Raw genomic sequence first — 23,278 nt, 5'->3', positions numbered from 1 at the left:
TAGTCCTCTCCAACTCAAGGAAACCTAGTGGGCAGTCAGTTCGCGCAGCATGGAGTAGGTGGCTTTCCGAATTGGGGAGGCAACTACCCGGCATCCATTTATTTAAAGCTTTAGCTTGCCCAGCCAAATAGTATAAGAAAAAAATCTGGCAACGCCGCCCCACCTCCCTTTTTTGGTCTCTGCAGGGTGGTCAATTTAAGTTTGGGCCTAGTTTTCCCCCAGATGAAAGATATGATTTGGGAATTGAGATTTACAAAGAAGAACTTGGGTACTATTACAGCACTATGCTGAAGGGAGTAGCTAAGCTTGGGGAGTAATATCATTTTAATTAGGTTTATACGTCCGGCCACAGACAGCGGGAGTTTGCTCCAAGTTGTGAATTTCATTTTAACTAGTTCCAGCAATGGTGAATATTGAGTTGTGAGTCAAGCGTACTATTTTGAGATATATATATATATATATATATATATATATATATTATATATACACATACACACACACACACACACACACACACACACACACACACACACATACATATACACACCCAAATATTTAAAACTAGCTACAATAGGCAGCGAGGAGAGAGCTTCTAACTGGGGCATTGGGGCGTGAGAAAGGGGTAGCAGAGCGGACTTCTCCCAATTTATATATAGACCTGAGTATTTACTGAATCTATCTATAATGGCAATTACTTGTGGTAGAGTCTCCTCCGCTTCGTCCATGAATATCACCAGCATATAGACCAATGGTATCTACCCGACCCGCTTTATTTATACCTTTAATACCAGGGGAAGATCTAATACGTATTGCCAATGCCTCAATCCAAGGGCAAATAGGGCCGGGGAGAGGGGGCACCCTTGACGAGTCCCCCTATGCAATGAAAAAGACTCAGACACGGAGTTGTTCACTATAATACAGGCTTTGGGCTTCATATATAGTATTTTGATCCATTTTATAAATTTATCCCCAAAGCCATATCTTTGTAAGCACGCGGAGAGGAAAGGCCACTCAAGAGAGTCAAAAGCTTTGGCAGCATCTAGCGATGCCAGTGCCCACTTGTTGTCTGGAATTAGAGAGCTATATTGGACTATTGACTGGACCCGTCTGATGTTAATGGAAGTGCTCTTACCAGGCATAAAATCTGTTTGATCACAATGTATAAGGCTCAATATAATCAAATTCAGTCTGGTAGCTAGAATCTTCGTAAAAATTTTATAGTCCACATTTACTAACGAGATAGGGCGGTAGGATCCACATTCCAAAGAGTCCTTCCCCTCCTTCTTAAGCACTATGATATTAGCTTCGTAAAAGGATTCAGGCATAGGTTTCCCTTCCCAAATTCCCTGAAATACTTTAACCAAAAGTGGCGTTAATTTATCCCAATATTTCCTGTACAATTCAATAGGGAATCCATCCGGCCCTGGGGCCTTCCCGGAGGCCATGTCTGTTATGGCATTTTCTATCTCCTCCGCAGTAAATTCAGTGTCCATAAGGGCCCGTTGTTCAGGATCTAATGTAGGGAATGTCACATCTGACAGATTGACTGTGACAGCTTGGGGTGTTTAGACTCTTTTAGTTTCATATAATGACCTGTAATAATCATAAAAACAGCCAAGTATTTCTCCGGCTGAAGATGCCAATGAATCATCCGGCTTACGAATCTGTACTATTGTATTTGAGGTGTTATGTTGGCGCACCAAATAGGCTAAGAGTTTGCTTGCCTGGTTTCCCAACTCAAAATACGACTGGCGAGTAAAGAATAGTTTACACATGGACTTAGTGTCCTTATGCTGAGCTTATAACCTCTGAGCAGCCAACCACTCAGTCCTGTTACCGCTAGTTTGGTTAGATATATATGTAGCCTCTGAATCTTTCAATCGCCGCTCCATCTCATCATCCTCCCTTGAGGTTACCCTTTTAATATAAGAAATCGTGGAAGATAAGCAACCCCTCAGATATGCCTTAAGGGCATCCCAAAATAAATTGATATCTTGAGGCTCTGGGTGGGACGAGATGAAGCAATGCAACCGATCGATCGTTCTATCTGGAGTCGCCATTAATTTTAACCAAAAAGGATTCAGCTTCCAGAACATCCTATTATTTGTTTGCCCATATTTAAGTTTAAGAATGACCGGACTATTGTCTGAAATCCCCATACTGCCATGTTCTATGTTATCTACCCACATCGCCAGACCGCTGGATCCGAATATATAATCTATGCGTGATAGAGATCGCTTAGTGAATGAGTGGCAGGTATACTCCCTTGATTCAGGGTGACGCATCCTCCATAAATCTAGCCACCCACTACCTTCCATAAATAATGACAGTTGGGTCACATTCAACGAAGAGACTCCCCCAGATGTGCCTCCCTCTAATCTCAATTTGTCAAGGTGGGTTTTCAAGACCATGTTGAAGTCTCCCATGCAGATAACTTTGGCATCTGGATGATTTAAGGCAAAGCTCATTGCTTTTTGAAGAATGGACGTATTGGCCGGTGGGGGGGGGGGGGGGGGGGTTATAAACACATAGGATTACATATTCCCTGGTATTTATCAATGCATGTACAAAGACAAAGTGACCTTCAGGATCCCTCCGGGTCTCCCTGGCTTCCCATCTAACGTCTCTATGTACCAACAATGAGACCCCCCTCGAATAACAAGTGTGAAATGCATGGACAGACCATTGTACCCAAGGTTTCTGCACGCACCGAGCAGTATCTCCGGTCAGATGCGTCTCCACCAAGGCCACAATGTGAGGATGATAATGTCTGATCTGCGAGAAAACCTTGATCTTTTTCCGGGGGGCCTTTATACCTCTCACGTTCCATGTCATACATATCATCTCAGACCCCATACCCACTTCATTGAATATGGCATACAGTACTACCCGAGCAGATTTCAGAGGCATCACATAGAGATTGAGATTGCCATTAGCTGCGACTTTTACCTAAGTAACAATCAAAACTATTGTAAAAAAGAAAACAAAACAGGAACCAAACATTAGTGGAGCAAAGTCTCACGCTCCTAGCAAAACACAAGCAGGGGGATACCATCACTGGTCACAGTGTCCGGCATAGTTGGTAAACTGGGTACCTGCAAGAAGACAAGGAGAGCCCCCATTAGACCATTAATAAAAGAATTTAGGTTAGTAGTAAGTATATTAGGATTTCTTTGCAGGGGATCCCATATGAGACCGCAGCGACTCAGTCGCCTCCGCTGGATCCGCAAAAAACACAGAGGAGCCCCCATGTACGACCGGAGCCGGGCTGGATAGATCATTTAGTAAATAACATTCCTCTCTTTGAGCCGCTTCTTTACATCGATGAATTGTGCCCTCTATTTCTGAAGTTCCATGGAAAAGTCCGGGGGGGGGGGGGGGGAGGGAAATCGAGATCACGGCATTGTTGAACTTGATGGGGCCTTTTTGCCATGTAAGGCACAGAATAGTGTCTCTGTCTTTACAGTTGAGGAGACGTGCCAGGAAAGGTCTAGGTGGGGCTCCCGGAGGAAGGGGTTTTGTAGGGACCCTGTGAGCCCTTTTGACGGCAAACATTGGAGAGAATTCATCTCCCAAAGAAGCCTTAAGCCAACCTTCCAGAAATTGGTCAGGTTATTGACCTTCTGAGCGTTCCGGCAGACAAATGACACCAATATTGTTCCGACGCATTCTATTCTCCTGGTCCTCTGCTTTCTGCCTCCAGGCGTTCACAGAACCTGCCGCTTTTGTTAACTTGGCCTCCATAGGCGCGATGGTGTCCTCCACCTAGGACACTCCTGTCTCCACTTCTGTAATGCATCCCCTCATGGTTTGCATATCCTGTCGAAGTCGTCCCACCTCAGTATATACGTCCTCTATTTTCTCAGTCAGGGATGTCCTAGTCAATGAGATGGCCTGCATCAACTGTTCGGACACCTGTTTGAGGGTCAGTTCTTCCTGCTCAGATTCTTCTCCCCCAGATGGACGATTTTTACGCTGAGCTTGAGAGGGATGGGTTCTAAGAGATCGTGCACATTCAGAGGGATCGGGTCTGGCATATTGTTTCAACTTTTCTGCTGCTCCTGACCCCTTAGATCGATTCATGATCAGTGGCAGTATGGTACAGCAAGATAACTGGAGGTATATGCTCTGGTGGTTTCCCACGTCAGATGATAAACACAGCAGGGCTATTATTTAATGATTGCAGCCCAGGAATAATTCCCACACAGAGGTGCCACATGAGCTTATGAGGACAGCGTCCGGTGCTGAGTCAACAGGATTTCTTGCGGCAGGGAGGTGGATCCGCAGCACCCACAGAGACAGCAGCAGTGAAGGGAGTCCACAAGCTCCCACAGTAATGGCGCCAACGGTATAGCGAGTATAACAGTAGGGGGGAAGAAAACGCAGGGCCCAATCTTTCAGGGCACTCACTGCGCATCCCCACTAGTCCTCAGAATGGATGTTCACTCCCCGGGTGGCGCTGCAGCTGTGAAGGCCGACGCCGCAGCTCTCACTACCAGAGCGTGCGTCTAAGATGGCCGCCGCCTCGTGCAGGCCCCGCCGTCCGTCCCGGCCTCCCCAGCAGTTAGCTCACCGCCGCTCCACGTCCGCCCACGGGAGTCCAGGGTGGTCCCGATATCCAGGGGTCCAAGTACCGCCAGGTATATTGCTGTAATAAGGTCTTAGTTGCAGGATAAGGGCAGGATTCTTGGGAGCTCTCCCAACATGCGTCCTCTCTCTTTAGCTACATAGTCACGCCCTAATAAAGTCTTTCTTTAAAGGGATTGTCCAAAAAAAAAATAGTGAAATTCATACTATATGTCTGTCTATTTAATGTAATAATCTAACCAATTTTTTAATGCAATTCCATTAAAAATTCCCTCTCTAATCTAACTTCCTGACTTTTTTTCTCCCTTAATTCCAATGATGATTTGTTTGAGTCGGGGCTGCTGTTACTCCCACCGCTTCCTTTTCCTCCCTGAAACAAAGGGTCATCGGGGAGCAGCACTGTGGTCACTTACCACAGCTTCAGTCACCGCTGTCCCTTGATGATGTCCGATTTCACTGTTTTGAACAACCCCTTTAATTGTTTCCTCTATTTTACATCTACTTCTAGTTTTGGCTTGAAGTCTACCTACATTTTAATATATTTTTTTAAGATTTTGTAGGCACTGAAGTGTTTTGTGGATCAGTGGGTTTTCGAGTCCTGAAAGCACGTAGTTAAGCCTGTACACGGCTCTGTATGCACTCGTCTCAGGAGTGTAATAATCAGAGGTGGAGTACTGGACTGGCACACAACATTCACCAGATATTCCCTATCTAGATTTTATGGGATAAGCCTGATTGTAAGGTCATGAAAAATGGCCAATTTTAGAGGGAATCTGTCACTCCCCGGGACGTATATAGCCTATTGATATGGGCATACAGGTGATAGAAATGTTTAACTAGTCCTACCTGTATGCTTCATATTAGCAGTCTTGTTGTTGAAAAATCTTCCAGGTTCTGGGGCACGCCGGTCCTGTAAGAAATCTCTGCCTCCTATCTTATCATACCATCCCGCTCCCATGCACATCACACTGCGCTGACACATGCAGTTGTGGCGCCAGAATCCCACACCTGCGCCTTGCACGCCCTCTTCAATTTGTACCTTTTCCTCCTTCCTATGGGCAGTGTATTCAGGCTTCATTGGTGCAAGCGAGTCACTGCGACTTCCACTCCAGTGACCTCCCTGCATGGTCTTTGCTAGGAGCCTTGTCTTTATATGTATACATGTGTGTATGGTTCCTAGTGGGAAGGAAGTGGGGATAGTACCTTATCGTCGTACATGCCAGAGGTCACTTGAGTGGAAGTTGCAGTAACTCGCCGGCGCAGAAGACAAATCAATTACCATAAAGCATTGGGGCTGTGTGACAAGCCCCCCTGGGGAGGCCCGAGCGAAACGCACGTTGGGGCTGCTGGCATGGTATTTCACCAGGGGTAACATGGGAAAGTGCGTAATACACTTTTTTGCTGGATATATTTGCTTTGAATGTACATATGGTCTAGCAGAGAGTGGCTCTACATTTCACACCTCAGATTCCCTTTAACAACTTGGGGAAAAGCTACTGAACTGAAGTTTAAAATATCAAAATGTAAAAAAATCCTTAGCGTATCACCAAATCTGACAAAATATCAAATGTCTTAAAACTAATTGTTGTGAGGGAATTCAGCAATGCATAGCAAATTGGATGGATAGAGTCAAAGCAATGGTTGATACAGAAGAAAATTCCGATACATTTACCCCTTTCATGCACCAAGATTAATGGTCCTTAGTGACCCATCAACAGAACATCTTGGTGAACATCTGGCCCATTGAGTGTCCATCAGACAGAACACTAAAGCCCATTTTTTTGGTTCCTCCTTTGATAAAAGACAAAAGTCAAGAGTACATTTTCTATCACTGCCTGCACACATGTGGCCCATTGGAAGGAAACCACCGCTTGCTGTCTTCTGGAGATGCCCACATAGAAGTCAGACTACAAAAATTATCAATGGGATGCATACCATTCTAGTTACTGATCACTGAGAATACTAAGAAAAGGATTATGAATCAGGACGTAATTATGTCGTATAGTTACATCTACTTTACCAGTCTTCCATCTCCTGATCCAAGGTCAACCAGTCTTCCTTTCCGCCCTTGTAATAGTTTTACCACATTAGCAGTTTGATTCTTGCCAGAAGGTAAGTATGGGACCTGTGTAACATATAAATAAGAGGGATTGAGCTTCAATACCAAATACAGCCCATAGACAAGAGTGGAACCATGCAACTGAGCGCCAATTTCAATGCATCCCTTGAGGAACGGAATAACTTTTTGGTTTTTACCTCTTTGCGCTCCAGTGGTCATAACTTTAATATTTTCAACTGTATGATGCTTTCTTTTAATAACAAGGATCTAGTCTCTATGAAGATCCCATTCTGTGGTACATATACATTAGGGTTCAATTTGTAAGCCGTACATTTTTAATGAAAGGGGTGTTCCCACAAAGAAAGTATGCAGACAGGACAGCATGGGATCGCAAATGATTCTGTGAGGTTCACATGGCCTTTAACTTCTTCATGCCATGGCCATTTTCCTTTTTTTCGTTTTCATGTGCCATAACTTTTTTTTTTATTTTTCCATCAATATAGCTGTATGAGGGCTTGATTTTTACGGGACACATTGCACTTTTGAATTACAACATTCATTTTATCGTGTGATGTACAGGAAAAGGGGGAAAAAAAATTCCAAGTGCAAAAAAAAGGGCAATTTCACAATGGTTTTTGTTGATTTTTATGTACCACGTTTACTATATGGAGAAACGGACCTGGAAATATGATTCTCCAGGCCAGTATAATTCCAAACATGCATTTATTATTTAAGTAATGGGAAGAAAAAAATAAAATAAAAAAAAAAATAAAATAAAAAAAAAATTTCTTGCCTTGCCATTTTCAGAGACCTATAATGTTTTCGTTTTTCAGGATATGGGGCCGTGTGAGGACTTATTTTTTTGTGCTCGGAGCTGTCGTATTTACAGATACCATTTTGAGGTAGCTACAAACAGAAAAAAACTGGCCAGCACATTCCATCTAGTGGGAATAGGTGCCAGCTAACATAATTCTACGGCTGGTTTCACACTTGCTTTTTTTTGCAGCGCGTTTTTCCCGCAAAAAAACGCATTGAAAAAACGCATACAAAAGCATACAACTGCTGCGTTTTTTTCAAGCATTTTTATGAGCATGCATGAAAAAAACGCAGCGTTTTTATGCGTTTGTATGCGTTTTTAGTGCGTTTTTACCGCGTTTGCGTTTTTTTCCAACATTAGGTGGCCCCTCACACTAACCCAACCCTAACCCTGACCCTAACCCTGACCCTAACCCTGACCCTAACCCTTAACCAAACCATACTTAACCCTAACCCAAACCCTAAACCCTAACTAACCCTAACCCTGACCCTAAACCTAACCCTAACCCTAACCCTAACCCTGACCGTAACCCTAACCCTAACCCTGACCGTAACCCTGACCCTTAACCAAACCATACTTAACCCTAACCCAAACCCTAAACCCTAACTAACCCTAACCCTAACCCTGACCCTAACCCTTAACCAAACCATACTTAACCCTAACCCAAACCCTAAACCCTAACTAACCCTAACCCTAAACCTAACCCTAACCCTGACCCTAACCCTTAACCAAACCATACTTAACCCTAACCCAAACCCTAACTAACCCTAACCCTGACCCTAAACCTAACCTAACCCTAACCCTGACCCTAACCCTAACCCTAACCCTTAACCAAACCATACTTAACCCTAAACCCTAACTAACCCTAAACCTAACCCTAACCCTAAACCCCCTTAACTAACCCTAACTCTAACCCAAACCCCTAAATTCCATGGTTAACAAAAAAAACGCATGTGCAAAAAAACGCATACATAAGCATGCCAATGCGCACATATGCGCACCCATAGACTATAATGGGTGTCTTGCTGTAAAAAAACGCATTGCGCGCGCATGCGTTTTTTTGAGGCAAGTCGGACGCACCAAAAAATGCAACAGGTTGCATTTTGTGCGCCCGAGCGCATACCGCAAAAAAACGCATGCACGGTAAAACGCGTACAAACGCATGTGTATGCGCACATAAGCGCATCCCATGCAAAGTATAGGAAAAAAAAACGCATGCGCTATTTAGCGCTAAAATACCGCGAAAAAAAACGCAAATGTGAAACCAGCCTAAGGAAATATAAACCAGCAAAATTGGAACTGCATTACTGCCATAGAACACTGGTTAGGTGCTATATTATGTACAAGTGGACTTTTGGAAAATTGGTAAGGCAAAATTACTATAGGAAAATTTACCGTAAAAAGAAGGTACTTAGCACATAGATTGGCCAATGTATATGAGCGCAACTGCAGCGTCAATGCGTACCTTATAGATTGGTCCCTGTCCTGATAAGACGCCTCTCTTACACTAAAAAGCCTACAATATATGTAGAGACCGTTAGAGGCACACATAGCCCGCATCAAATTCAGGGAGCCAGGATGTCATATGTTAGGCTAGGTTCACATTAGCGTTCCGGGGCTCTGCGGAGGGCTGCGTACTTCCTCCCTGAAGCTCCGCCCACTTCTGCACTTCTGTCAAAAAGGCGCATGCGCCACCAAACGCATACTGCGCACGGCCTGCGTCCCCAGTGATAAAGATAGGGGACGCAAGACGCATGCAGCGTCATGCGCCCGTAGGTGGAGCTACCGGAGGAGGCGCGGCAAGGGGCAGGGCTTAGCGGCGGCTGTGCGCAGGCAGTCGCTGCACCCTGAAACGCTAATGTGAAACCACCCTTAGTAAGGGGTTAAACATGCAGGGTAAGGTTTTACCTCACAGAAACCAGATTATGCGATCTCAAGCAGTCCCGTCTGTATACTCTCTTTCTTGCTTCCTCCCCTGGCCAGGAACTGAGACCATGTTCAAATCATGGGACCTGTAGGCTACGATCAGACCATGTCCCTGTACGGTCAGACACAGCCATTACTACTCAGGACACATTTATATAAGATTATCTTAGTACAGGATCTTTTTAACAAATCCAATTGTGGAACTTATATTTAATTCCAGATCTATTGGTTAAAATGGGCTTTGTTTGCGGAAAAACTCTTAATAAAAAATCCTAAATAAAATAATTCTGCTGCATTTTCTATTTTATGGATAAAAACTAGTGATGAGGGAGCGTGCTTGGATTAGGAAACGTGTGACAAGGGGGCGCGCTCGTGTGACAAGGGGGCGCGCTCGTGTGACAAGGGGGCGCGCTCGTGTGACAAGGGGGCGCGCTCGTGTGACAAGGGGGCGCGCTCGTGTGACAAGGGGGCGCGCTCGTGTGACAAGGGGGCGCGCTCGTGAGACAACAGGAGTGTCTTCGGTGAACTCGAACACTATGTTCCAGTCCCCGCGGCTGCATGTCTCGCGTCTGTGTTCAACAGCCGCAACACATATAGGGATTGCCTAACAGTCACGGCGACTTGAACTTAGTATTCAAGCACACGAGCGGGCTCATCATTAATAAAAAACCTAAGCTGCTTCCAGTGACAACCAGCAGAACTATGTATGCAGCTCTGGTGTATAATATAGAGTAAAGCACAATCAGTACAAGGTAAGCCATGGATTTACTGAAGATGAGCAAATCTTTTGAAATTTGAATTTGTCGGGTTTGCCGAATTTTCCCCAAAAATTAGATTTGCAGAGAACAGACTTGCTGCCAATTGCAAATACCCGCTGAGCCTCCAATTTCCCTGAAAAGATGAGTAGAGATCTCTGAGGTCTCCTAGGGCTGAAATTAACCTCTTTTCAGCAATGCCTGTGAAATGTGAACATGACCGCAACATATGACTGTGTAAATGGATGGTATTCGGCCTGTTTAATAACACATTTAACGGACCAACTTTTTATGGATTTAAAAATGTAAAAGATATCCAAAATATTAACCTTTTGTTGTTTGCCAATTGTGGTGTAGATGGAAGAAACCATGGTTATTTGACAAGCAGTGGTCCAAAAAGAAATCCTTTTTTTTTTTTTTTTTGGGGGGGGGAGGATAGCAACAGGTTTGCTTTTTTGGAAAATTACCAGAGACTTTTTAACAAGCCTTCCAAAAAAAATGTCCTTTTGTCTTTTTTTAGTAGCTGTTTCCGGTTTATTTACTTTGTGCAGGACAGGGTTCCTAGTAGAAGTGTAGCTGAAGAACACAATGGACAGACAGCAGATGCTACAGATGATCCAATCATTGGCATCAGCCATGGGCGAATGGAAATTGGCAATGATCCGTGTCTAATTAATTTTAACAAATGTAAGGTTTTCCACATTGGCAGAGGACTATCTGCTCTGCTTGATTGTGACAAGCCCACCTGCTGTGCTGAATACCCACTTGGACAGCACACGGGACTTGACAGTATGCCCATTGCATAGGTTAAGGATCTCTGCCATAGTATCTAGTCCAGGAATTGACTGAACCTGGCTGATCAATATGTGCATCTGTTTACTAACTGGCACCGCTCCTATCTCTCGCTTTCTCTATCAACTGTTTGACAGCTGTTCTATGTCTCTCTCATTATTATGCTGTGCCATGCTCTCACTATCCATATTTACTGCAAAATGGCTGCTGCATTCCCTGCCTCCGTTTTTATATAGGCTATGGTAGTCCATTCTGATTGGCTCTGAGCTATAAAATCATGGGATCGCTTCAAGGCATTATGGGGAAGCCCATCTGGCCACACCTGAGGACATGCGAGTCCTCTGTGACTGATGCAATCTTCTGCATTGTGCAAATTAGAGGTCAGGATTGTTGCAATTTTAATGCGAATGGAACCACAAATTGTCCAAATTTGCAGAATGTTCCAAATTCGAAACTAATTAAACTCGCAATGAATTTGCTCATCTCCAGTATTTACAAAGTCAATAAGTTTTTATGTATAGTAGATCATATATAATCTACACAATGATGCTCAAGAATGGACATTCCCTTAAATGCACTCATTCTCAATGTTTCTTATGGAAACTGCTCTGAGCTGTTGACACAACCAGACAGTGCCCACCTTAAGTTTAAAGGGAACTTTGCGGAAACCTGGGAAGACAAACATGGTCCATAGAGCATACACTGAGGCGGTCACACCAGATATAACCCATGGCGCACGCGAGTTAGGCTCTTCACTAAAAAGGAATTTTGTAGATTTCTCGAATAAAATAACTTCGATGTTATCTTCCATCGTTCACACAACAGCCCTGCAAACAGAAAACGAGGAGTGGGACATAAATCTGCTAGTAACAAACATCACACTAACCTCTGCTACTCAAGAACAGGCCCTGTCCAGAAAAGTCGCGTTACCCACTTTGCCCAAATGGTGACATAAGCTAGACAAATAAACTACATGCATGGAGTGGACTCAGGAGCTGAAGTGGCGTTGCTGGGCAATTTCCATTGCAGACTTTACCTGTAGTAATACCCTGTGGATTTTCCATCTGCAAATTCTCATGAGAACATAGGGGTGAGATTACATCACCCATTTTGCAGCATGTAAGAAGCCCTCCTCCTCCTCCCCCATTAAAGTTTTTATCCTCTTAATATATTGTAGTCAGCATATTATAGAGCACTGTGCTCTTACAATTGCTCATCACAATTAAAAACTGACTATCTGAATCATTCTAAGCTCTATGTAGAAACAGGAGGACAATTTTCCCTGCATGAGTCATCAGTCACTGCAAACGTCAATGGCAGGGGGGAGAAGAAGATCAGCTGGTTCAGGAGTTGACAACAAGAATGATTTCTGCGGGGACAAGATAATTCACGCTTCTACATAGAGCAGAAAAAAGAAGAATTGACTGGATAGAAAGGCAAAATGAGCAATTGTAAGTACACAGTGCTGTATAATACGATGATGGCAATATATTAGGAGGAGAAACACTTTGATGGGAGGAGGAGGGCTTCTTTAAAGTTTTTGTCTACTAATCAGATTATCCCTTCTAAAACAACAACAGCCCATACTCCCCTTAGTTGCGGGTGTCATCCCACGAACGTCAGGGCTCATGTGACGTTTGGCTGCAGGGTTTGCGTGACATAAAGTCATGCGAGCCCCGACATCGCTGGGATGGCGCCAGCATCACTAAGGACTACAGGCTGTCATTTTAAAAGTAGTAATATAGCAATTGAGAAGGGGATATCCGAGTAGTGGACAAACCCTTTATATGATCACGGATCGGGACATATTTACCTATCAGCGGTCAATCATACACGGTTTATATAGGTGGATTCTGCTGAACTCTTTGTGCATATGGAGGTATATGAGCATTCTGGAGTGACAGTATGTGGAGGGGGCTCAGAAGAATAGCTCCCTTCACACACGGCTTAGGCTATTTAATAGTCCGCATCTGTCTCTAAGGGTGGTTTCACATTAGCGTTTCAGGCCGCAGCTTCGGCCAGCGCACGGCCGCCACTAAGCCTCGCCCCCTGCTGCGCCTCCTCCGGTAGCTCCGCCTAGGGGCGCACGACGCTGCATGCGACCTGCGTCCCCTATCTTTAGCACTGGGGACGCAGTCCGTGCGCAGGTATGAATTTGGCGGCACATGCGTCCTTTTGACTGTGCGCCAAGCGCACCAAATTGCAGCAGGTTGCGTTTGGTGCTGGTCGGCGCAGCGTCAAAAGGATACATGCACCGCCAAACACATACCTGCGCACGGCCTGCGTCCCCAGTGCTAAAGATAGGGGACGCAGGTCGCATGCAGCGTCATGCGCCCGTAGGCGGAGCTACCGGAGGAGGAGCGGCAGGGGACGAGGCTTAGCAGCGGCCTGAAACGCTAATGTGAAACCACCCTAAGCTGAGGAAGATCCAAGTACGCTTTTTTTTATCATACCCATCGATTCGTATGTTTTTACTACTTTTTATTTTGGTTTTAATTTATCTAAAATAAATTGAGTGCCGTTAACCCTTATATACGGACTGTGCCAAGAACTCTAATTTATTACCACTTTTTGTACATCCTTTATTCCGGACCCATCTGGTATTTTGGATAGGGGTGGCAGCAGGTCCACACTGTGATGCTTTATTGCACAGCTCACAAGGTGAGCATCTTTTATTCATTTTATTACCTTATAGAGCTCATATAATATTACCTGGTGTCTGATGATTTACAGCGTTATCCCTTCTAACAGAGCTTCGGCCATGGCTGTTCACCACGTAGATGCCACTGTCAGTGTGACAGCGGCATTTAAATTATGTGACAGCTGATGCGAACGCACGATGGCTCTCACTGGCACCCCATAACGCGAGCATGAGGCGGTGATGGCTATGCTGCCATCTTGGTTCTCTGAGCTTCAGAAGGAGGCAAGGATGCACACCATATACTGTGGTATTCAAGTATATAGTAAGGTGCAAGTCTTGAAAAGGAACAAAAAAAAAAAAACTCCCCCCCCATTTTAAAATCTCAAAACTAGAAGCTTGCTAATGCAAAAAAAAAAATGCCCTCACTTGGCTCTATCGATCGGAAAATAAACGTTTTTATCACTGGCCTTGAAAAAAGGTGACAGAAACCACATTTGTATATTTTTATTTTTTTTAAACAAGCTTCTGATTTTTTCTTTCACAAAAAAAAAAAAACCCGCCATGGCTTTTGGAAAAACGTTAGGAAAGGAAAAAAAAAAAAAAAAAAAAAACACTACAAAAGTGCACGAGAAAAAAAAAAAATTGTCCAGGAATGAAAAAAAATGACGATGTGCTGCCGAGAACAATGATCTGTGCAGCACAGAAGATGAACGCCCGTCTTGCTCGTTTGTTGGGTGGCCGGCAGCCAGTTTTAACATTTCTAGATGATCATGAAGCGAATGTTCCTATGAGCAGTCAGGCTGCGCGATAAGGATATATTCACACGTTGTGGGTTTTTTTTTTGCCGCTTTTTTTTTTATGCAAATTGTAATCTGCATTTTACAGCGCCAGCAGAGGCTCGGAGATTTCAGCATCTCTCGCACACATTGGTTTTTTTTTCCTGACTGATTTGGAAATCTGCTGCATGTCGCTTCTTTTAGCGTTTTTTTTCCCCCCATAGGAAACAATGGGTAAGTACAAACACGCAGGGGTCAGGTTTTGCTGAGTTTTTGGTGCAAAAACCTAACGAAGTTAAATCATGATGTTTTTAGGGGTACACTATGCAAAAGAGACATAAAAAACGCAGCAAAAACTCATCCTGTGGAAAAATGCAGCAAAAACTGCAAGGTGTGAACACAGCCTAAAAGAACCTTTACGAGCGGGCGGTACACACAGGTGTATATATTTCTGTGACGCCGCACTGACACATTTTTCCAGCTTTTCACCGACCTTCAGGGCGTTTTGTAGGTTATAAACGATCCTGCGTCGCCGGATAACTTCATTTTTGTCACTTTCTGTAATATCTGCAAATAACACTAATACATTTATTTTTTCCACAGTGATCACAATGCATTCTCCTGCAGGAAACACCAGAACTCTAACCATGCAGAAGTCTGCACACCCCCAGGGGCTCCAGTTGTCGAGCACCACCCTGTGTGCCAGCACTTACCTTCACACCCCCCTGACTCCTGCACTATGTGACTGCTGCCTCAACCCCTGTTGTCGCAGTACATAAACTCCACCACCAGGGGGCGCGGTAGAAAAGGTCAGTGCTGGCTCAGCACATTGCAGGCTCACATGACGGCAATGCTAATGTGCCAGCCTTAAAAAATATTGCTGGTTCCTACAGGGGGGTAACATGCACCTATTTCCTTCTCTCTACTTCACCAGACTCAAAAGGTAAAAATGTTTGATATGGACGAAATAAAAGTCAAAAAAGCTCTTTCCCACAGTTAAGATGGCGACTACCTGATTTCCTGTGTTTTGCCTCACGTGACGTTGAAGGATCAGATGGTGCAGACGCAGAGAATTATGGGAGGTGGAACTGGAGCTGAGGGGAAAGGGGTGTGGGCATGATGGGAGTTGTAGTAGTTGTAGAGAGCCTCAGCTGTGGCCTGAGGGGTGGTTTCTGGGACATTTTATGTCTGGGGGCTGATTATATGTGAGGAATTGAAGGAAAATTACTGAAGTTTTGCTGTTAACTCTTTCCTGGCACAAGCAATTTTCATTTTTACACCAGTCTTTTCGCTCTTCCAAGAATTTAGTTTTTTCCTCCCTTATGTGTCGCTGTAAGACGGCTTGTTTCTTGCGAGTTGTAGTTTTGAACGACGTGATTTATTTTGCTGTGTAATGTACAGGAAAACCGAAAAAAAAAGCGAAATGGTGGGATAAAAAGCAGTTCCGCCATTAGCTGTGTTTTTTTTTTATACTATTCATCTTAGGCCTCTTTCACACTTCCGTTTTTTACAATCAGTCACAATCCGCCAAGTTTTGAAAAAAACGGATCCGCAATTTTTTTTGTGGATCCGTTTTTTCCCCCATTGACTTTCATTATTGGCGGATCTTGACTGATTGCCGTCCGTTGCATCCGTTTTTGTGCGGATCCGCCATAATGTTGCTGTCCGTCAACATCCTCAAAGATTTCCAAACGGAGCTTGCAACGTTTTTTTGGCCGGCGGATCCTCCAGACACTGATTTAACCCGAAATTCTATCTGGGTGCCGGACAAAAAAAAAATCAATCTCTCTCTCTCTTTCTCTCTCTCTTTCTCTCTCTCTCTCTCTCTCTCTTTCTCTCTCTTTATCTCTCTCTCTCTCTCTTTGTCTCTCTCTTTCTCTCTCTCTCTCTTTCTCTTTCTCTCTTTCTCTTTCTCTCTCTCTTTCTCTTTCTCTCTTTCTCTCTTTCTCTTTCTCTCTTTCTCTCTCTTTCTCTTTCTCTCTTTCTCTCTCTCTTTCTCTCTTTCTCTCTCTTTCTCTCTCTCTTTCTCCCTTTCTCTCTCTTTCTCTTTCTCTCTCTTTCTCTCTTTCTCTTTCTCTCTTTGTCTCTCTCTCTTTGTCTCTCTTTCTTTCTCTCGTTCTCTTTCTCTCTTTCTCTTTTTCTCTTTCTCTTTCTCTCTCTCTCTCTCTCTTTCTCTCTCTCTTTCTCTCTCTCTTTCTCTCTCTCTCCTTCTCAAATTCAAATAGGCATTATTGGCAGGACCAAAATACAATTAGTGTTGCCAAAGCAAGAAAAGAAGTGTGGCAGGGGAGTGGATTAGGGTAGTGGGGATGGGGTGTTGGGGGCAAAATTTGGGGAGTGATTGTCCATTTGGAGGTCTTTAGTTCCTCTCATCTTATGACATGTGGTGACATATTGGGCGGCGACCTCCACCATTGATTCTTCTTCCCTCATTCTTCTTCTCTCTCCTCTCTTCCCGGCCAGCGGTTCCTTTAAATTTCCTCATTTTGTGGATCCGTCAAAAAACGGATCCTATGGCATCCGTTCACATCAGTTAAGAACGGATCCGCTTATCCGCCTTTTTGGCGGATTTTAACTGACACAAAAAACTGAAGTGTGAAAGAGGCCTTACAATGACGTGATTCTCCAGGTCAGGTCCATTACGGCGATACCAAACCTTTATCTTTTTTTTTTCTATGTTTTAGTTTTTAAAAAAAAAAACAACTTAGTAAAAAAAAAATTGTTTTGTGTTGTCATTTTGAGAGACCCATAATTATCTTTATTTTTCCCAAGAAAAAAATAAATGATAAAATGAGCAAATACCCTGCAGCAAGTAAATGGTACATGTAAATAACATAAGGTACTTAGTTGATATTATTTTGATCAAAAAAAGTAAAAGCCATCCTACCGTGACAAGGTGACCCAATCAGGATGGTGCTATTGACCCCTTCACACCCAGGCCAATTTTTAATTCCCCTTCTTCCCAGAGCCATAACTTTTAAAAAAAAAAGTTCAATTCCACAATTGTTTGAGGTTTTTTTTCACCGTATTCACTAAATTCTAAAACTGACCTGCCATTATGATTCTCCAGGTCATTACGTGTTCACAGACACCAAACATGTCTAGGTTCATTTTTATCTAAATGGTGAAGAAAAAATCCAAAGTTTGTTTAAAAAAAAAAAAAATGGCGCCATTTTTCCAAGACTTGAAGCGTCTCTATTATTCGTGATCCGCGGCAGGGTGAGGGCCTAATTCTTCGTGCTGAGCTGACGTTTTGTATCAATACCATTTAGGGGCAGATACGATCTTTTGATCGCCCGTTATTACATTCTGCTCTGTATTAAGCCAGCGCCGGTTATCTACTTTCTATGGACCCGACTTCCGGTGTTGCCTCCCGTTACTGTGATGTCCGCTTCACAGCTGTGAACGGTCTGCTCCCCCTCTCTCCGTCAGTTCTCTGCCTCTCTCCCGCACTCCTCTTCAGTAAGTGGATTCTGTTCTTGCCGCTTCACTTTCCCACCTACCTATGATAGCGGGAATAGGCTCCGTCCACTGATGATGGTGGGAATAGGCTCCGCCCACCAATAATTCCGTGAATATGCTGCGCCCACCGATGATGGCTGGAATAGGCTCCACCCACCGATGATGCCGGGAATAGGCTCCACCCACCGATTATGATGGCAATAGACTCCGCCCACTAGCCGTTCACCTCTGGTTTCCTCACCGTGCTTCAGCTGGATGACTGTGTCTTCTCTCACCGTGGGGTTGGCTTCCCTTCTGCTCCTGGGACATGCAATGCAGACCGCTCCTGCCACCGCTGTGTGAGGTAACACTTCAGCTGTTACTGAGGCAGTTAAGTATATTTGCTGTTTGATCACATTCAAAACTATAGAAAGACAGTGTGTGTCAGTCCGTATACTTAAAAAAACACGGAGCTTGACAATTTTACAGACACCGGACAGCGGTGTACGTGCACGCTCCTCTCTCAGTACCATGTAACGGCTGTTATCACGGCCACAGTGAAGCTATCTGTGTGTCACTCTGTAAGGATAAGTCGAGGACATGTTCCGTTCTTACAGACCTACACTCTAGGGAGATTCCTATTCTGCCCAATTCTATATACACCTTGTAGTTTGTCATACACTAGCCAATTTCTGCCTGTGACATAGCGGTGTGATATTCACTGGGCCTCACGCAATCCAACAGTGTCCACAAGTGTGTTCAGAAATTCTACATCTCCCCTGTCCTATAGTGACATTTTTCACACCTGCGACATTGAGCCTGTGATATAGCGGCGTGATATTAACTGGGCCTCACACAACAGTGGCCACAAGTGTGTTCAGAAATTCTACATCTCCCCTGTCCTATAGTGACATTTTTCACACCTGCGACATTGAGCCTGTGACTTAGCGGTGTGATATTAACTGGGCCTCACACAACAGTGTCCACAAGTGTGTTCAGAAATTCTACATCTCCCCTGTCCTATAGTGACATTTTTCACAACTGCGACATTGAGCCTGTGACATAGCGGTGTGATATTAACTGGGCCTCACACAACAGTGTCCACAAGTGTGTTCAGAAATTCTACATCTCCCCTGTCCTATAGTGACATTTTTCACACCTGCGACATTGAGCCTGTGACATAGCGGTGTGATATTAACTGGGCCTCACACAACAGTGTCCACAAGTGTGTTCAGAAATTCTACATCTCCCCTGTCCTATAGTGACATTTTTCACACCTGCGACATTGAGCCTGTGACATAGCGGTGTGATATTAACTGGGCCTCACACAATCCAACAGTGTCCACAAGTGTGTTCAGAAATTCGACGTCTCCCCTGTCCTATATACACCTTGTACCTTGTTTTACATTACTATGTAATGGCTTACATTGCTGACTCAGCCTCCAGCTCTATCGCCTCCTCTTCTGAAGTTGTAAAAAATAAAAGCACTGAGTCGTCATTGGAGGGTCATGTTCATGAACCACACCTTTCCTTGTGTCCTTCACCCCAACCAAGATTGAAGGATGACGCAGGCCATACAACTGATTACTCCATGGAGCTGTTTTCACATACCATGCCTGGGTTATCAAGTGAAATGGTGAATTACCCAGGCCAAGATGAGTCTGACATGGAGTGCACTGATGTACAGCCACTGATAGATGATTCTGCTGGTACATTCAGTCAGAGCACTACATTGTCCTCGCAGTGTAATGAGCCAGATTCTGACCCTGATGAGACTCAGGTGCCCCTTCCCGCATACTATACCACCATACACGGTGACACAGAGGAAGGTGCACATGACATTGAAGAGGAGGTGATGGATGACCCAGTTGTTGACCCAGATTGACAACCATTGGGGAAGAGGGTGCTGCTTCCAATAGCTCAGATGAGGAGGAGGAGCATCCACAGCAGACATCGACATCGCAACAGCTGTTATCTGGCAGGCCCGGAGCACTCCAAAGACAGGTTCCAAAAATCAAAAGAGTTGCTGGACAGCTTGTCCAGACGGTCAAAATAGCACGGCGTGCTAGGCCTTCCAAAGTCTTCCAAAGTAGGAAGAGTGCAGTGTGGCACTTTTTTGAACAAAATCCTCATGATCAGGCCAAGGTTATCTGCAAGAAGTGCGCAAAGACCTTTAGCCAAGGGAAAAATCTGAAAAATTTAAATACCAGTTGCATGCTTAGACATTTAACCAGCATGCACTTGCAAGCGTGGACACAACACCAAACCTCAAGTACCACATGTGCAACTGATCACAAAGAAGGTAGTCAGCAACGCTACATTGTTTCCCCCACTGTAAGCCCACCGGTTAGCACAGCAGTAAATGTTGAGGTGTCGTTGCAAGGCCAAAGCAGTCAGGGAATCCCACTGTTATATCAACGAAAGACTGAATCTAGGCCATCAGAAAGAACACCAACTCCATCACCATCATCAACCCTCTCTCAGTCCGCCCTGTCCACCGCTAGTTCCACCATATGCAGCTCTCAAGTCCAGCTCACCCTCCCAGAGACTATGAGTAGGTCAAGAAAGTACTCAGTCTCTCATCCGCGTACACTGGGTTTGAACTCCCACATTGCCAAACTAATCTCGTTAGAGATGATGCCCTATCGGTTGGTGGAAAGCGCAGCTTTCCGCGAACTCATGGCCTATGCAGTACCACGCTATGACCTACCCAGTCGCCACTTCTCTCGCAAAGCCATCTCAGCCCTCCACCATCATGTGAAAGACTGCATTGTCCATGCACTCAAGCAGTCAGTGAGTGGAAAGGTGCACCTAACAACAGATGCATGGTCCACTCGGCATGGCCAGGGCCGTTACGTGTCCATCATTGCGCACTGGGTTAATGTGGTGGATGCAGGGTCCACAGGGGACAGCGGTGGTGGGGCAGTGCTGCCTAGCCCACGGTATACGAAACATTTGGCTGTAGGCGTTCGACCCTCCTCCTCCAGAAGCGAAAGCTCGTCCACAGAGCGCAGTCGTACGAGCACTCCATCTGCAGCTGCCACTGTTGCACACGAGGTGTCCCCCAATCGAGCAGCTAGTGGAAAGCATCAGCAGGCTGTGTTGCAGATGATGTGTTTGGGCGACAGACACACCGCCGAGGTGCTGGCCGAGTACTTTCAGTGACAAACTGAGTCATGGCTGGGCAGTATACATCTTGAGGCAGGCAAGGTAGTTAGTGATAACGGCCGTAATTTTGTGGCAGCCATAGCCCTTTCAAAACTCAGCCACATACCTTGCTTGGCTCACACCTTGAACCTGGTGGTGCAGTGCTTCCTCAACAATTATCCGGAGTTAACAGCCCTGCTCCAGAAGGTGCGAAGACTGTGCGCGCACATACACCGGTCGCCTGTACACTCCATTCGTATGCAGAAGCTGCAGCGATTGCTCCACCTTGCCAACCACCGCCTCATTATCAACATTGCAACAAGGTGGACTCCACCCTGCATATGGTAGAGCGGCTGTGCGAACAGAGGCAGGCCATAATGCATTTGTGGGAGGATACACGGCCAGGCACTTTGAGAGCAGACATGGAGTTGACAGGTGTGCAGTGGTCGAAGCTGAAAGACCTTTGTAAAGTCCTTCAGTGTTTTGAGGCATGCACACGGCTGGTAAGCGCAGACAACGCCATCCTAAGCATGAGCATCCCACATATGTGTCTGCTCATGCAAACTTTGACGCACCTTAAGGAGCAGGCGTCTGCAGCCAATGTTGATGAGGAGGAAGAGGAGGAGGGAATCCTTGATGACATTCAGCCATTGTCTGCTCAGGGACCTCTCCTGAACGAGGTGGAGGAAGAAGAGGATGAGGAGGATGATGATGGGGATGATTACTTAGGGGAGGAGGATGCATCTCGTGGGGCAAGTGAAAATGTTGGCGTGGCAAGGTCTGGTACAGGGTTTGTACGTGACTGGAGGGATGTGGATTTGCCAGAAAGTGCTCCTCCAACCAGCACTCGCAGTGCATCATTGACGCCGGGAACATTGGCCCACATGTCAGATTATGCCTTGCAGATCCTAAAAAGGGACCCCCGCATTGCCAAAATGATGAACGATGACGACTACTGGTTGGCCAGCATCCTGGATCCACGCTATAAAGGCAGATTACAACACATCATGCCACACGAGAACCTTGAACCTAATATTGGCTAATAAACAAGCAACTCTGGTAAACCGGTTGGTTGAGGCATTCCCAGCACACAGCAGCGGTGATGGTTCTCACACGAGCCGTACGGGCCAGGGGCAGCTTGGCAGAGGTGTTCGTGGTGCACACAGCAGAAGTGGCGTTGGAGACAGGGGTTTCATGACAATGTTGTGGACTGATTTTTCAAGTACCGCTCACACAACTGGTAATACTGCATCGATGGAAAGTGACAGGAGACAGCAGTTGTCAACTATGGTTGCAAACTACTTTTCCTCCCATATCGATGTTCTCCCGCACAGGTCATTCCCCTTTGACTATTGGGCCGCTAAACTGGACACCTGGCCTGAATTGTCTCAATATGCCTTACAGGAGCTCGCTTGCCCAGCTGCAAGTGTGCTATCGGAAAGAGTCTTCAGTGCAGTTGGATCAATCCTGACAGAAAAAAGGACCCGTCTGTCAACCCAAAATGTGGATGATCTAACCTTCATTAAAATGAACCACGCATGGGTTTCCAAGGATTTTGTCCCACCTTCCCCTGATGACACATAGGGTGACAGAAAAATGGCTTGCTTTGGTCCTCCTCTTCCTGGGACTTGAACAATTTCGCCTTTTGCATCAGCTGAATGTCCAACATCAACATATGCCACTTTCTAAAACTCCCTAACTGTGCTGCCTCCCCCCCCCATGGCCGGGGTCACCACCTAGCACACGAAACCGTGCGAGTGCCATTGCCCTGGACAGGTGGGTAGGCTGACTCTTGGGTGCGGGCACTGGCACAGGGTCCCTCATAGTGCAATCAAGTGTCTCTGACAGTGGTGGTGCACACCCGCCTTCAGACACACCGCCGTACTATGAAGGGCCCAGTGCCAGTACCGACGCCCCTGCATTTGCAATCTTTACCTCTCCCTGCTCCTCCGCTGTGTAGTCTGGGCCGTCAAATCCATACTGGGCCTGACACCGTCTGAGCCTGCCTCCTGATCTATAGACATATATGTTGAATGTGTCCACTATGCTATCCATACATGTTATCTGGGGATACGGTACCCTTTCTCACCTTTGTGCAATCACGTGTAATCCATACTGGGCCTGACACCGTCTGAGCCTGCCTCCTGATCTATACACATATATTTTGAATGTGTACACTATGCTATCCATACATGTTATCAGGGGATACGGTACCCTTTCTCACCTTTGTGCAATCACGTGTAATCCATACTGGGCCTGACACCGTTTGAGCCTGCCTCTTGATCTATACACATACATTTTGAATGTGTACACTATGCTATCCATACATGTTATCCG

At 45.3% G+C, this 23,278-nt stretch overlaps 1 protein-coding gene across 4 annotated transcripts in view; it reads right to left on the bottom strand.

The window, feature by feature from the left end:
* The window catches only part of LOC141097197 (ATP synthase subunit C lysine N-methyltransferase-like), a 34,199-nt gene extending 18,679 nt beyond the window's left edge, over positions 1 to 15,520 (bottom strand). The window contains exons 1-3 of one of the 4 annotated variants that reach the window (XM_073584301.1): positions 15,366 to 15,520; positions 11,577 to 11,763; positions 6,608 to 6,712 (exon numbers count right to left, since the gene is read on the bottom strand). In XM_073584301.1, coding sequence (XP_073440402.1) covers positions 6,608 to 6,712; positions 11,577 to 11,747 — 276 coding nt within the window. In that variant the 5' untranslated portion in view covers positions 11,748 to 11,763; positions 15,366 to 15,520. Of the gene's footprint in view, positions 1 to 6,607; positions 6,713 to 11,576; positions 11,764 to 14,846; positions 15,018 to 15,066; positions 15,282 to 15,365 lie in introns of those variants that run through there. The other 3 variants (XM_073584300.1, XM_073584302.1, XM_073584303.1) reach the window with 3 other exon arrangements.
* Positions 15,521 to 23,278: the final 7,758 nt, after the last annotated feature.

This window comes from Dendrobates tinctorius, unplaced genomic scaffold (assembly GCF_039654945.1).
Source record: "Dendrobates tinctorius isolate UK_male_01 unplaced genomic scaffold, ASM3965494v1 ptg000083l, whole genome shotgun sequence".
NCBI lineage: Eukaryota > Metazoa > Chordata > Amphibia > Anura > Dendrobatidae > Dendrobates > Dendrobates tinctorius.
Note: the sequence above shows the minus strand (reverse complement) of the source record. Positions and strands in the feature narration are given on the sequence as shown.